The sequence below is a fragment of the Danio rerio genome, chromosome 15 (genome assembly GCF_052040795.2).
Source record: "Danio rerio strain M-AB ecotype USA chromosome 15, GRCz13ab, whole genome shotgun sequence".
Taxonomy (NCBI): domain Eukaryota; kingdom Metazoa; phylum Chordata; class Actinopteri; order Cypriniformes; family Danionidae; genus Danio; species Danio rerio.
The window spans coordinates 50,747,052-50,762,107 of record NC_141035.1 but is presented as its reverse complement, the minus strand read 5'-3'; the positions used below and the strand labels follow the sequence as shown (position 1 = coordinate 50,762,107).

The 15,056-nt window shown below is 38.1% G+C and overlaps 1 protein-coding gene across 1 annotated transcript; it reads right to left on the bottom strand.

The window, feature by feature from the left end:
* Positions 1 to 2,010: 2,010 nt before the first annotated feature.
* On the bottom strand, positions 2,011 to 14,793 carry cep57 (centrosomal protein 57). Its single transcript, NM_001080683.2, is given in 11 exon segments — positions 2,011 to 2,932; positions 3,003 to 3,181; positions 4,576 to 4,717; positions 4,828 to 5,036; positions 5,248 to 5,313; positions 6,741 to 6,839; positions 7,198 to 7,383; positions 7,585 to 7,706; positions 10,011 to 10,154; positions 11,433 to 11,586; positions 14,642 to 14,793. Coding segments are annotated over 10 exon segments (1,323 nt in total). The 5' UTR covers positions 14,681 to 14,793; the 3' UTR covers positions 2,011 to 2,932; positions 3,003 to 3,019.
* Between the last annotated feature and the right edge of the window lie 263 nt (positions 14,794 to 15,056).

The window sequence follows — 15,056 nt, the reverse complement described above, 5'->3', positions numbered from 1 at the left end:
GTCTTTATTGGCTATGACGCGGTTCGGCGGCAAGCAATCAGAATGAAGTAGTCCACCGCTTAAGAGGTGTTCAGAGCACACAGACCTGTGAACTTTGGTTCCGACCACAGTTGTTCCAAAGAGTTAGATTATTGCGGTTCCTGAATTTTCAATTATTGAAAATTGCGACGACGTGGGGCCCCCTAATCACGCGGGGCCCCCCCGCGGTGCGTGCCCTGCGGGCCCGACCGCTACGCCACTGGCCGCGACACCCCTTTTACCACCCGTGTCTTCAGTTATATCCGCGCCTAGTGCAGGAGTAATAGAGAGGGCTTCGTCCCCAACCCTACCCTCACCACCCGTGCCCTCAGTTATATCCGCGATTAGGGTGGCAGAATAAAGAGGGCGGCGTCAGCTCCCTCACCAACCTCCCGCTTTCACCTTCTTGTTGAGGGCAGCCAGACCGTCTTTTGCCTAAAGCGGCAGTTCAGCTTGCTCCGAGTGTGTGTGTGTGTGTGGATGTTTCCCAGAGATGGGTTGCGGCTGGAAGGGAATCCGCTGTGTAAAAACGTGCTGGATAAGTTAGCGGTTCATTACGCTGTGGCGACTCCGGATTAAAAACGGGACTAAGCCGACAAGAAAATGACGGAGGGCTCTATTTTGACGGTCCATGCGCAGAGCGCAAAACGCAGGGCACAAACGCTTTCAGGGCGTGTCAGGACGCGTTTTTGCTAATTTAAGGACGGGAAATCTGCCTAGCGCTGTGGCGCATGGGCTAAAAGGGTTGAGTTTATTTTCTTAATGAGTTATAGGTGTGTTTTGAGAATAAACCAATTACAGCCTCATCTCCCATTCCCTTTAAGAGTCAGCTGCGTCACGCCAAGAGCGCATTCGCTATTTACAGGACGCAAAGTAAGTCTAAGTGGAAAAACTGAGCATTTCACAAGCAAACAGTTCACAGAAAACTGTTAAACAGAGCATCTACTGCGTGACAATGAGAGATAATGGATCTACTTTCACTTTCGCTCTTGGATAGGGAAACCTTTACGCACAGACATCAATTAGCCTATAAATAATTAATTTTGTTTGTTAAGCGCAAATATTCGTTTCAAAACTATTTCTAAATTCAGTTCTAATTTCCAGCAAACGAATAAATGAACAATAATAATGAAGTGTGGTCAAAAACCTGAGTTATATCCTAAAACACATGCTGTGCCCCATATGGTCTAAAACCTGACAGGTGGGCAAATCTAAACTTATTTTTAATAAAACAAATATAAATATGGATATAATAAATAATACTGCTAATAATAATAACATTATACAAAAGCTAATTGTTATGAATGAACTGAAAAAGCCTCCCGAGATGAAGAAGACATAAAAGCAGTGATTTTTCATATTTATGTAGGATAGAAAATAATATGTTTTGTAATATTTTAATCCTTCATATTTATTTCCTATATCTATTCTTATTATATCCTATATATATCCTTAATATTTACATTTTTTCATATGTAAAGATATTTGCCTATTGCTCTCTTGTGTGTATTAAGCAGTGTGTAAGTGAGGTGCAACTCTGCGCTGGAGTTTAGACCGGGTTTGTTTTGGTCTAATGAAAAATCTATTATAGTTTCTCAAAATAGCAACGCGCCAGCGGTCCGCCTCAGAACGCCTTCCTTTTTAGACCAGAACGCCTATGAGCGCACATATGAGCGCTAATGCATTTGCTATTTAAACAGCGTAGCGCAACGACTCAAAACCACTCTTGCGCCAAGCTGAAACTACCAAAAGACTACTGCGCCACGCCTTGCGCCGGGTGTATGATAGGGCCCTGAATGTTACCAGATTAACTAAATTTGTAAGAATTCTTTTCTAAATTTCGAATGTTCAAATTTCAACAATACTAGATACTTCGATCACTCCAGGACTCAAACCAACAACCTTCTTGCTGTGAAGCCACAGTGCTAACCACTGCGCAACCATACACCCCCTCACACCCACTCCAAAAAAATAACCATCAATACAGTAAAAAAAAGTGGAAAAACAGAATTGGTTTTGCTTTTATTCAGTGCTGCAAAAATAAATATTTCAAACATTTTCAAAGACACTCAAACAAACACAGCAAGAGTCTGAGCACCAGCGTTTAACACACACACACACGCACACACACACACAAACACAAAAGACGCAATATTCAATAAAATGTGTAATTTTTTTTTTTCTCATGGGAAAAAGATTTGTGAAAAAAACCTGTAAACATGATGATAAAAGGCCACAGTTGCTCAAACACAAGTCGGTTTTTGGAATGTTAAAAATACAGATTTTAACCTGGAAGGCTGAAAACAACCAAACATACAGCGGTTCACAGTGAGGTAGAAGCAGCTGAACGTCAGCCATTTCAGCTCTTTTCCTTTCTCCTGCATTTAGAAAGATCTTCAACACAAAATAAAACATCTTGAAAACATCTGACATCACAAACTCAACTCATCTTCATTCAGCAGATTCTGTTCAGCTCAACGTTCAGAAACTAATGATCAAACCTGAGAGGCAAACCAACACAAGTGAAGATACAAAGATCTGAACTGTGGATTCCCACACTCAGGATGATGAGAAATAACGTGGAATAAAAAAGAAAAATTAAATGTGCATTAAATTAATTACATCACGTAAAATTAGACCCTGTTTTGTTCCATTTCTTACATTTCAATAATGATCTAACACTACACACACACACTTGTGTTAATAGATCAACTATGCTTTAATTGTCCTGAAAATAAACGTCTAATCCACGGAGAGAGAAACACACACTGTCGATCTTTTTGACCTGACCACTGTTAAAACAAGCAAACAGACAAACAATAAAGTCCACATGATTAGCATGCAAACTGCAGTGTGTGTGTTTTGTTTTGGGACTGACCTGTACATGGTTTAGTTTTTATATATATATATATATATATATATATATATATATATATATATATATATATATATATATATATATATATATATATATATATGTGTGTGTGTGTGTGTGTGTGTGTCAGAGTGTGTGATCTGAGCGCAGTGTGTTCTGCAGCGAGCGCAGGTCTTTGAGCAGACGCAGACTGTCTCGACTTCTGTCTCCAGGTTTGTGTTTCAGCGTCATCACTGCTGCAGATCCTCCTGATCCACCGCTGCACACTGCTCTACTCTGTTTACAGCACTGCACACACACGCGCACGCACGCACGCACGCACGCACGCACGCACGCACGCACGCACGCACGCACGCACACACACACACACACACACACACACACAATAAACATTTTATAATGAAATGAAGTGAAGTGAAAAAATAAATAACAAACACACACACAATAAACATTTTATAATGAAATGAAGTGAAGTGAAAAAATAAATAACAAGAATAACTTAAAAATGCGACAAAACAAAAATTCATCAAAAATTGTGTCTATCTATCTGTCCTTCCATCTGTCTGTCTGTCCATCTATTAATCCGTCTATCGGTCCGTCCAACTATCCATCTATCTTTCCGTCCGTCTATCCGTCTATATGTCTGTCTGTCTGTCCGTCCATCTATCCGTCTGTCTGTCTGTCCATCCATTGATCTATCTGTCCGCCCGTCTATCTGTCTGTCTGTCTGTCCATCTATCAATCCATATATCCGTCCGTCCGTCTATCTGTCTGTCCACCTATCAATCCATCTGTCTGTCTGTCTGTCCGTCTATCTGTCTGTCCATCTATTAATTCGTCAACCCATCTGTCCAACTATCCATCTATCTTTCCGTCCGTCTATCCGTCTGTCTGTCTCTCAGTCTGTCTGTATGTCTGTCTGTCTGTCCATCTATCAATCCATCTATCTTTCCGTCCGTCTATCCGTCTGTCTGTCTCTCAGTCTGTCTGTATGTCTGTCTGTCTGTCCATCTATCAATCCATCTATCTGTCCGTCCATCTATCTGTCTGTCTGTCTGTCCGTCTATCCGTCCGTCTATCTTTCTGTCTGTCCATCTATCAATCTATCTATCTTTCCGTCCATCTATCCGTCTATCTATGTCTGTCTGTTTGTCCATCTATTAATACATCTATATGTCTGTCAGTCTATCCGTCCGTCCATCCATCTATCTATCTGTCTGTCTGTCTGTCTATCCGTCCGTCTATCTATATGTTTGTCTGTCTGTCTGTCTCTCTGTCTATCTATATGTCTGTCCATCTATCAATCCATCTATCTGTCCGTCCGTCTACCTGTCTGTCTGTCTGTCTGTCTGTCCATCTATTTATCCGTCTGTCTGTCCATCCATCGATCTATCTGTCCATCCGTCTGTCTGTCCATCTTTCCATCGATCTATCTGTCCGTCCGTCTATCCGTCTGTCCATCTATTAATCCATCTATCTATCCATCCATCCATCCGTCCGTCCGTCCGTCCGTCCATCCATCCATCCATCCATCCATCTATCTGTCTATATATCAATCCGTCTATATGTCTGTTCGTCCATCCGTCTATACACCTGTCTGTTTGTTTGTTTGTTTATTACTTTCCATGTGTGTGTGTTTATTAGCTGAAGTGTGTGTGTGTGTGTGTGTGTGTGTGTATTACCTGTGTCTGGCAGCGGCGGAGTTTAGAGATCTGCTCTGCTTTATTCTCCATCCTCTTCAGCAGATTCTCCATCTGCAGCTCCAGATCCTGACGGAGAACTGAAGAGCAGGACTGCAGCTGTCTGGACAAATCCTGCTGCTCACTGCGCACGCACACACACACACACACACACACACACACACACACAGAGGTATCTCACAAATATTCTCCAGCTTCTGTTTCACAGAAATGGTTTTGTCATAATGGACTCACAAGCTCATGTGTCCGAGCTCATCCTGCAGCGTCAGCAGCAGCTCTGACAGATCCTCACTGCAGGAACAGGAAGAGGAAGTGGAGGAAGAGGAAGCGGAAGTGCAGCCGCCACCCAACACTTGCTCATTACACAGCTGAGGCTGATGCTGCTTCATCAGGTGGAGGACGTGCTGGACATTCGCCCTCACTGAGTGACTGGAAGCTGTTGACTGAACACACACACATTTATATATATAAATATATATACACAAACACACACACACACACACACACACACATACATACATACAGAGACAGACAGACAGACAGACAGACAGACGCACGCACGCACGCACGCACACACACACACACACACACACATCAATTTTGAAAAACTGATTAGATATAATGTCAGTGTGTGACGCATGGCTGTGTGTTTACCGTCCCGGTCACAAACGGCACATCTCCCAGACTCAGTCTGTAATGCGGTTGTGGCGAGTGTGTCTTCTGAAACACACACATACACAATGTTCAATTAGAAGCTTAGATATATATTTTTTAATTTGTTAAATTATAAGTTTTCAATGTTGGTTTTGTTAAATTTGTTACATTTTGTTCTATTATACAGTTTTCATGTGTCAATTTTGTCCAATCATGCAATCTGAATGTTTGTTAGATTTGTTCAGTTAAACGATCTGAATGTCAGATTTGTTCAATCACATGATTCGAATGTTTGTTAGTTTTGATCAATACGATTTAAATGTTCATCACTTTTGACACAATTATACAATTTGAATATTATGCCTGAACAAAACTAACGAACATTCAGATCGTAAAATTGAACAAATCTAATGAACTATTAAATCGTACAATTGAACAAATCTGACAAGCATTTAGATTGTATTATTGAACAAAGTTGATGAACTATTAAATTGCGTAATTGAACAAATCTGACAAGCATTTAAATTGTATAATTGAACAAAACTGACGAAGATTCAGATCGTATAATTGAACAAATCTAATGAACTATTAAATCGCGTAATTGAACAAATCTGACAAGCATTTAGATCGTATTATTGAACAAACCTGACATTCAGATCATATGGTTGAACAAATACGATTTGAAGGTTCGTCAGTTTTGTTCAATCATACGATTTGAATGTTTGTTGGTTTTGTTCAATTATACAATTTAATGTTTGTTAGTTTTGTTTAATTATGTGATTTGAATGTGTCAGATTTGTTCAATAATACAATTAGAATTTCAGGTTTGTTCAATTATACGATTCGATTGTTTGTCAGTTTTGTTCAAATATTCAATTCGAATGTTTGTTAGTTTTGTTTAATTATACAATTCGAATGTTTGTCAGTTTTGTTCAGTTATTCAATTCGAATGTTTGTCAGTTTTGTTCAATTATACAATTGGAATGTTTGTCAGTTTTGTTCAATTATACAATCTGAATGTTCGTTAGATTTGTTCAATTATGCGATTTGAATTAGTGTCAGATTTGTTCAATCAAACAATTAGAATTTCAGGTTTGTTCAATTATACGACTTGCATGTTCGTCAGTTTTGTCCAATCATGCGATTTAAATGTTTGTTCGTTTTGTTTAATTATACGATTTGAATTTTTTGTTGGTTTTGTCCAATCATGTGATTTAAATGTTTGTTAGTTTTGTTTAATTATGCGATTTGAATGTTTGTCAGGTTTGTTCAATTATACAATCTGAATGTCAGTTTTGTTCAATTATATGATTTGAATGTTTGTCAGATTTGTTTAATTAAACGATTTATTAGCTCATCAGTTTTGTTCAATTATACGATCTGAATGTTCGTCAGTTTTGTTCAGGCATAAGATTGATTTTTTTTAATTATAGGTTTTAAAAGTTGGTTGCTTTAATTATTGAAGGGGCAAAGGTCTGTCTGAACTGGTTTACCTTTGATGAGATTTTCTTCTGCTTAATTTTGCTGGATTTATGAGGACGGGGAGAGACAGACTGGATGAGCAGACGATTGGCTTCTAGACCCGTCTGCAACTAAACAGAGAAAACAACACGATTAAAACACTACCAGACTGAGTTATAAATATATCAACTATTCAAATACATTTTAATAAAGAAGCTTTAAATATAAAACTAAAACAGCAAGTCTCTGATTATATATATTACTCAATATGCTAGTCTTTGAATAAAAACATGCTTTTATATTACACAGCTTTACTTTCAATAACTAAGTCTGAATAATCGCGCAAAGCATTTATTAATCATAGCTCAACATTAACTGATGCATTATTAAAATCCAAAGATTACATCAAGATTACATCAAACATTAAAAAAAAACACATTTCAGAGCTCTTGACGTGTGTGTGTGTGTGTGTGTGTGTGTGTGTGTGACCTGTGCGGCTGTGTCCTGCATCCTCCTTCTCTGCTGCTCCTCCTCCTGTAGTTTCCTCTCCAGCTGCTGGATCTTCCTCTCGGCGCAGCTTTGAGTCTCTGTCAGTCTGTGATGCTCCTGCTCTAAAACAGCCAGCTTATGATGAACATCAGCCTGATGCACAGAGCCCAGACGCTCCAGAGAGACCTGCACGCGCACGCACACACACACACACACACACACACACACACACACACACACACACAAATTATGTTTACACAAATAAATAAATGTGCACACACATGCACAAGTTAATCACATGCACACAATCTAATGCATACAAACACACACACACACACAAACACGCGCTCACAGTTGTTTCAGCAGTATTGAGACTGTACTACTGACCTGTTGTCTCAGCACAGCCGTTCTGTCTGATTGTGTGTTTCTCACTGCTGACCTCATGTGATTCAACTGCTTCTCCAGCCGAGAACATCGAGCTTCAGCCGCAGACAACTGAGAGAGCACATCTACACACACACACACACATAAACATTCTTTAACACAAACATTTCCACGGCGTACACAGAGATCAGATTGCATTCAAGCAACACTTAAAAATAAATAAATTATTAAATATATATATATATATATATGTATGCACTCACTGTCCACTTTATTAGGTACACCTTACTAGTGCCGGGTTGGACCCTTTTGCCTTCAGAACTGCCTTAATCCTTCAGGGCAAAGATTCAGCAAGCTACTGGAAATATTCCTCAGAGATTTTGCTCCATATTGACATGATAGCATCACACAGTTGCTGCAGATTTGTCGGCTGCACATCCATGATGCCAATCTCCCGTTCCACCACATCCCAAAGCTGCTCTATTGGATTGAGCTCTGGTGACTGTGGAGGCCATTTGAGTACAGTGAACTCATCGTCATGTTCAAGAAACCAGTCTGAGATGATTGAGCTTTATGACATGCTGCGTTATCCTGCTGGAAGTAGCCATCAGAAGATGGAGACACTGTGCTCATAAAGGGATGGACATGGTCAGCAGCAATACTCAGGTAGGCTGTGGCGTTGATGCTCAATTGGTACTAATGGACCCAAAGAAAATCTCCCCCACACCATTACACCACCACCACCAGCCTGAACCGCTGATACAAGGCAGGATGATCCATGCTTTCATGTTGTTGAGGCCAAATTGTGAGCCGAGCATCCGAATGTGTCAGCAGAAATGGAGACTCATCAGAGCAGCAACGTTTCTCCAATCTTCTATTGTCCAGTTTTGGTGAGTCTGTGTGAATTGTAGCCTCAGTTTCCTGTTCTTAGCTGACAGGAGCGGCACCCGGTGTGCTCTTCTGCTGCTGTAGCCCATCCGCCTCAAGGTTGGCCGTGTTGTGTGTTCAGAGATGCTCTTCTGCAGAGCTCGGTTGTAACGAGTGCTTATTTGAGTTACTGTTGCCTTTCTATCAGCTGGAACCAGTCTGGCCATTCTCCTCTGACCTCTGGCCTCATCAACAAGGCATTTGCGCCCACAGAACTGCCGCTCACTGGAGATTTCCTCTCTGTCAGAGCATTCTCTGTAAACCCTAGAGATGGTTGTGCGTGAAAATCCCAGTAGATCAGCAGTTTCTGAAATACTCAGAGCAGCTCGTCTGGCAGCAACAACCATGCCACGTTCAAAGTCACTAAAACCCCCTTTCTTCCCCATTCTGATGCTCGCTCTGACCTGCAGCAGATCCTCTTGACCATGTCTACATGCCGACATGCAGTGAGCTGCTGCCATGTGATTGGCTGATCAGACATTTGTGCTAACAAGCAGTTGGACAGGTGTACCTTATACAGTGGCCAGCGAGTGTACATACAGTTTAAGTCACAATTTTTAGCCAACCTGTGATTTTTTTTTTCTTTTTTATATATTTTCTTAATGATGTTGAACAGATTCATGAATTTTTCACACTATTTCTTTTAATGTTTGTTCTTCTGGCGAAAGTCTTATTTGTTTTATTTGGGCTAGAATAAAAGCAATTTTTAATTGCTTTAAACCTATTTTAAGGTCAATAATATTCGCCCCTTTAAGCAACATTAGTTTTCGATAGTCTCTAGAACAGACCACTGTTATACAATGATTTGCCTAATTACCCTAACTTTACCCTAATTACCCTAGTGAAGCCTTTACATGTCACTTTAAGCTGTATAGAAGTGTTTTGAAGAGTATCTAGTCTAATATTATTCACTGTCATCATGACAAAGAGAAACGAAATCAGTGATTAGAAATGAGTTATTAACACAATTATGATTAGAAATGTGTTGAGAAATATTCCCTCTGTTAAATGGGGAGGAAAATAATTGAAGAAAAAATATACAGAAGGGCTAATTATTCTAACTTCAACTATGTACACACATACATATACAGTATATATACACACACACATACATATACAGTATATATACACACACACATACATATACAGTTTATATACACACACACATACATATACAGTATATATACACACACACATACATATAGTATATATACACACACACATACATATATAGTATATACACACACACACATACATATAGTATATATACACACACACATACATATACAGTATATACACACACACATACATATAGTATATACACACACACACACATACATATACAGTACATACACACACACACAAACATATACAGTATATACACACACACACACACATACATATACAGTATATATATATATATATATATATATATATATATATATATATATATGAAAGATTTGGTAATAACAGGTAAACTGAAAAATGCAATTTAATGTCACCGTGGTTTTTGCGTGTGTGTTGGTCTCTGGTGTGTGAGTGAGTGGATTCTCTGGAGATGCTCTGCAACTTCTGTTGAGCGTCGCTGCGCTCCAGCTCCAGATTACGGATCTTCTCCTGCAGGTTCTTCAGTGCTGAAATAATCGCTACACACACATACACACACACACACACACACACACACACACACACACACACACACAATTACATCATGTCATCATTTACTCATCCTACTCAGCGCATGTGTTTGGTCTGTGGGGGAAACCGGAGCACACAGAGAAAAACCACGCCAACACAGGGAGAACATGCAAACTCCACACAGAAACACCAACTGACCCAGCTGAGGCTCGAACCAGCGAACTTCTTGCTGTGAGGCGATTGTGCTACCCACTGCGCCACCCTGACGATTTTCTCTTTTGATAAATGTTAAACGTGTCAGAAATAAAAACAAGATCTGAATGTAAACTCTACAGTTCTCCAGCAGATGGAGCTGCTCTTCAGCAATGAGTTTTGTAAATGTTTCATCATCAAAAGCCTCCATATAGCATACACACATGTGTGTGAATGAGTGTGTCTGCATGAGTGTTATTCAAGCATCATTGACAAACTATTATGAAAATAATAATAATGACAGGTTGACTTTACTTTCATGTTTTATTTAAATTCCAAGTTAAGGAAACCTATTCTGCCCCCTTTTTAAGCTGTAAAATGCGTCTCTAGAGTGTGTGTGTGTGTGTGTGTTTGAGCCCAATATAGCACACAGATAATGTTCTCCAGCTCTCTGAAACTGACCCTTTCAGGCTTTGATCCTAATTGTGGTGTTTTGATGACTGTCGCTTTAAATGCAAATGAGATTGTGCTCTTTTTTTTTTTTAAAGAGGGCGGGGCTACAGACCCTTTAGTGACGGATGTAAACAGCAGTGTGTGTGTTGTCAGTGCTGGTCAGGTGTGCTTCAGTGTGAGTCTGTTCTCATGCTTCTGTCAGTCTTTGTCGCTCCTGTCCTCTTCATTTCTCTCATTTGAACAGTTCTGCTTTTGTTTTAGCACACAGATTTATCAAACGCAGGAATCAGTGTGATATCCAGAACTGAACAGACTTTCGTCCTGCATCCTGATGTTTAGAGCGGGTCAAGTGGACTATATTAAGAGCAGAGATGCTGAATTATTGATGAGTGGATGCACACAGATGACACCGATCACCTTTCCTCTATATGTGTCATCAGTGTATCTGAGAGCTCTCGGGTGTCACAGGTGTGTGTGTGTGTGTGTGTGTGTGTATGTGTGTGTGTTCACCTGCGCCACTGCTCTCAGAAAAAGCTCTGACTGTCGTGTGTGTGCGTTTGTGTGCATATATGCGAGTGTGTTTAATGTGTATATGTGATTGTGTATAGTGTGTGTGTGTGTGTGTGTGTGTGTGTGTTCACCTGCGCCGCTGCTCTCTGGGAAGGCTTTGACGGTTCGGTGTGTGTTGCTCAGGGGTGTGTTTATGAATGGTCGTCCCGCAGGATACTCAGAGTAAGAGGGCAGAGACACATTGTCAGACAGCACACAGCCTCTGACGGGCGCACACACACACTCCTGCAGAGAGAGACATGCAAACACACACATACACACAATTATAATGTCAAAAAAAAGAATAATACAGTCAAATTATATTCATTGATTTTTTTCTATTTACAAATATTTTTATTAATTAACAATTAAAAATATATTATTAATATATATATATATATATATATATATATATATATATATATATATATATATATATATATATATATATATATATACACATGAGTAACATTTTGTTTGTTTGTTTTTGGTCATTTTTAGAAACAAATGTTAATGTTTTTTATTTTATTTTATTTATTTATCTACTTTATTTTAGAGCCTCAAGTAGGCATGGGATGATAACCGGTTTCAAGGTTAACCGCGGTTTGGAATGGTCAAGGTTTTAAAACCGCCAGAATTTGGGATTACACCGTTATGTACATGTTTTTATACATGTTTTTGCGATTATTTGGGTTGTTTTTTGTAGGGCAACAGTATCTCCAGCAGAAAAGGACCCTCCACATCAAAAACTACTGTTCCAAAATATTTCAACTGCTTCTTAAAATAAATGAACTGTGTTCAATGGGGAAAAGAGTTGTTACCCAGACACCTAAAAAGAGCGTATTTTAGAGCAGTAATCACAATACCGTGTTGACGTGAAACCGGGATATTTTTATCCAAGGTTATTATACTGTCACAATCTTATACCGTGTATATCTATCTATATATCTATCTATCTATATATATATATATATATATATATATATATATATATATATATATTTATTTATATATATATACATATATATACACACACACGCACGCACGCACGCACACACACACACTAAGTAAATCATACATATACATAAATATAGTACTGTATACTTTAACCAATCCATACTTGAAACAATACTGCCAACAACTATGTGGACACCTATTCATTGTACATATCGCTGTCAATTTTACATTGTCCTGTGTTTTTGGGAGTATGCTGTAGTATTTTGCACTGTCTGGAGCCAGCACCTAAGCTTTTCACTCGTCATAGCACACGTGCTGCTGATGACGTGACAATAAAAGTGATTTGATATGCACCCTGATATATATATATATTGCACCCTGTTTAAAAATGTTAAAAAACATTTTTATATGTTAAATGTTACCCAGACACCTAAAAAGAGTGTATTTTAGAGCACTCAATTTTAGTATTTTTAGATCCGGTCTATATTTATATATAATAAATGTTAAAAAACATTTTTATAAATTTTTCAATTAATATATTTATATTATTATTATATGTGTGCATATATATACAGTTGAAGTCAGAATTATTCACCCCCTTTGAATTTTTCTTTCTTTTTAAAATATTTCCCAAATGATGTTTAACAGAGCAAGGAAATGTTCACAGTATGTCTGATAATATTTGTTCTTTTGGAAAAAGTCTTATTTGTTTTATTTCGTCTAGAATAAAAGCAGCTTTTAATTTTTTAAAAACCATTCAGGGACAATATTATTAGCCCCTTTAAGCAGAAAAATATCAATCTGTATTGACATGTTTTATACTTTAAATGAGGAAAATAAACATGTGTTGGGGATGTGATGAAAAATGTTAGCGAATTTACAGTATACAAATGACTTTGTTGAAATTCTGTTAATTAAACTGCACAACCTTTCCTGGCAATGTTGACATTTGCATGGAATTGGCCATATATATATATATATTAACTACAGCAAGAGCAGCATGGTGGCACAGTGGGTAGCACAATTGCCTCACGATAAAAAGGTTGCTGGTTCGAGCCAGTAAGGTCAGTTAGTGTTTCTGTGTGGAGTTTGCATGTTCTCCCCGTAATTGAGGTAAAGTAGGTTTGATATTCGCACATTCTTTAATTTAATAGGTAATATATTGTTTACCACACTATGTTGAATATTGAGTCTGAAATAGCATGCAAGGATGTCTTCAAATCAATATTAGCACTATGTTATTGACTGTGAACAGTGTTGTACTTTGATAGTCATTGACTGCTAGTATGATTTTACTATTTAGAATTTGCAAATAGTAGCTTTCTGAAATTATATTACTAAGCAGAAAGTCCGAATGTGCAAATATAAAACCAACTTTACCTTTATCTCCCCTTGTTGGAGTGGGTTTCCTCTGGTGCTCCGGTTTCCCCCACAGTCCAAACACATGCACTATAGGGGAACTGATCAACTAAGTTGGCCGAAGTGTATGAGTGTGTGTGAATGAGTGAGTATGGGTGTTTCTCAGTGATGGGTTGCAGCGGGAAACATATGCATAAAACGTATGCTGGGTAAGTTGGCAGATAGAGGTAAAGTTGGTTTTATATTCACACATTCGTTGATTTAGCAGTCTATATATTGTTTACTATGTTACTTTGAATATTCGATCGGAATTAGCATGCAAGTATGACTTGAAAACAACATTAACACTATTTATTTGACTGTGAACAATGTTGTACTTTGATAGTCATTGGCTGCTAATATAATTTCCCTATTTAAAATTTGCAATGAATACTTTTCTGAAATGATATTATTAAGAAGAATGTCTGAAAATCCGAATGTAAAACCAACTTTACTTCTGTAGTTGGCAGTTCATTCCGCTGTGGTGACCCCAGATTAATAAAGGGACTAAGCCGAAAAGTAATGAACAGCTACAGCAAAACACATTTAGCAGAGAAAACACAAAATGTTTTGTTTTAAACTGCTGGGTTTGCTATAATTATTTGTATATATTAATATTACCTTATTTTAAAAAATTCAGTCAGCATTCAGGAATAGTTGTTTACAAAGAGAATCAATTAAACTATTGATCATCAGCCTGCTAGTTGGAAAACTATAATAATAATAATAATAATAATAATAATAATAATAATAATAATAACAATAACATCCACAGCACTAAAAAAAAGCATATTATTTTGTTGACTCGCACACATGGCGGATAATAAATCATGATTTATAACATGACTCTTCATAAATTTGTGATGTTTAATTCAACTTTAGTCTGTGTTTTTATCAACTTCACATGAGTGTAACATCAGAAGCAGAAGTTGTTTACGGCGTTTACCTTCTCTCGTCCCGCGGAGGCTTTTGAGTTCGTCTCCATTAAAATCCGGATATAATCTCAGATCATATTTAATTAAAGATAACTAACATGTTAGGAGTTTTGCTGCTGTTTGTCGCCTGCTGCTTTCCAAACAGGAAACAAAATACAAGCGCGCAAAGCAGAGTCTCGACATGACAACATCCGGTCTACAGAATTTCACATAAAAGTCTCAAGAGACGAATTTAACATTTGTGTACAGTATATCTGTTGTTGGAATAGGTAGAAAGTGAGTTAAATTGTTCGGATTAATATACGGCTACTTGTTTAATCACAAAAATATAAAGTGTAAAACCATATATTATAATAATGCGTAGATAAGCGCACCGGAAATGGCGACGTACAACTCTTGACTTGTTTCCACATCAAATTCACCCAT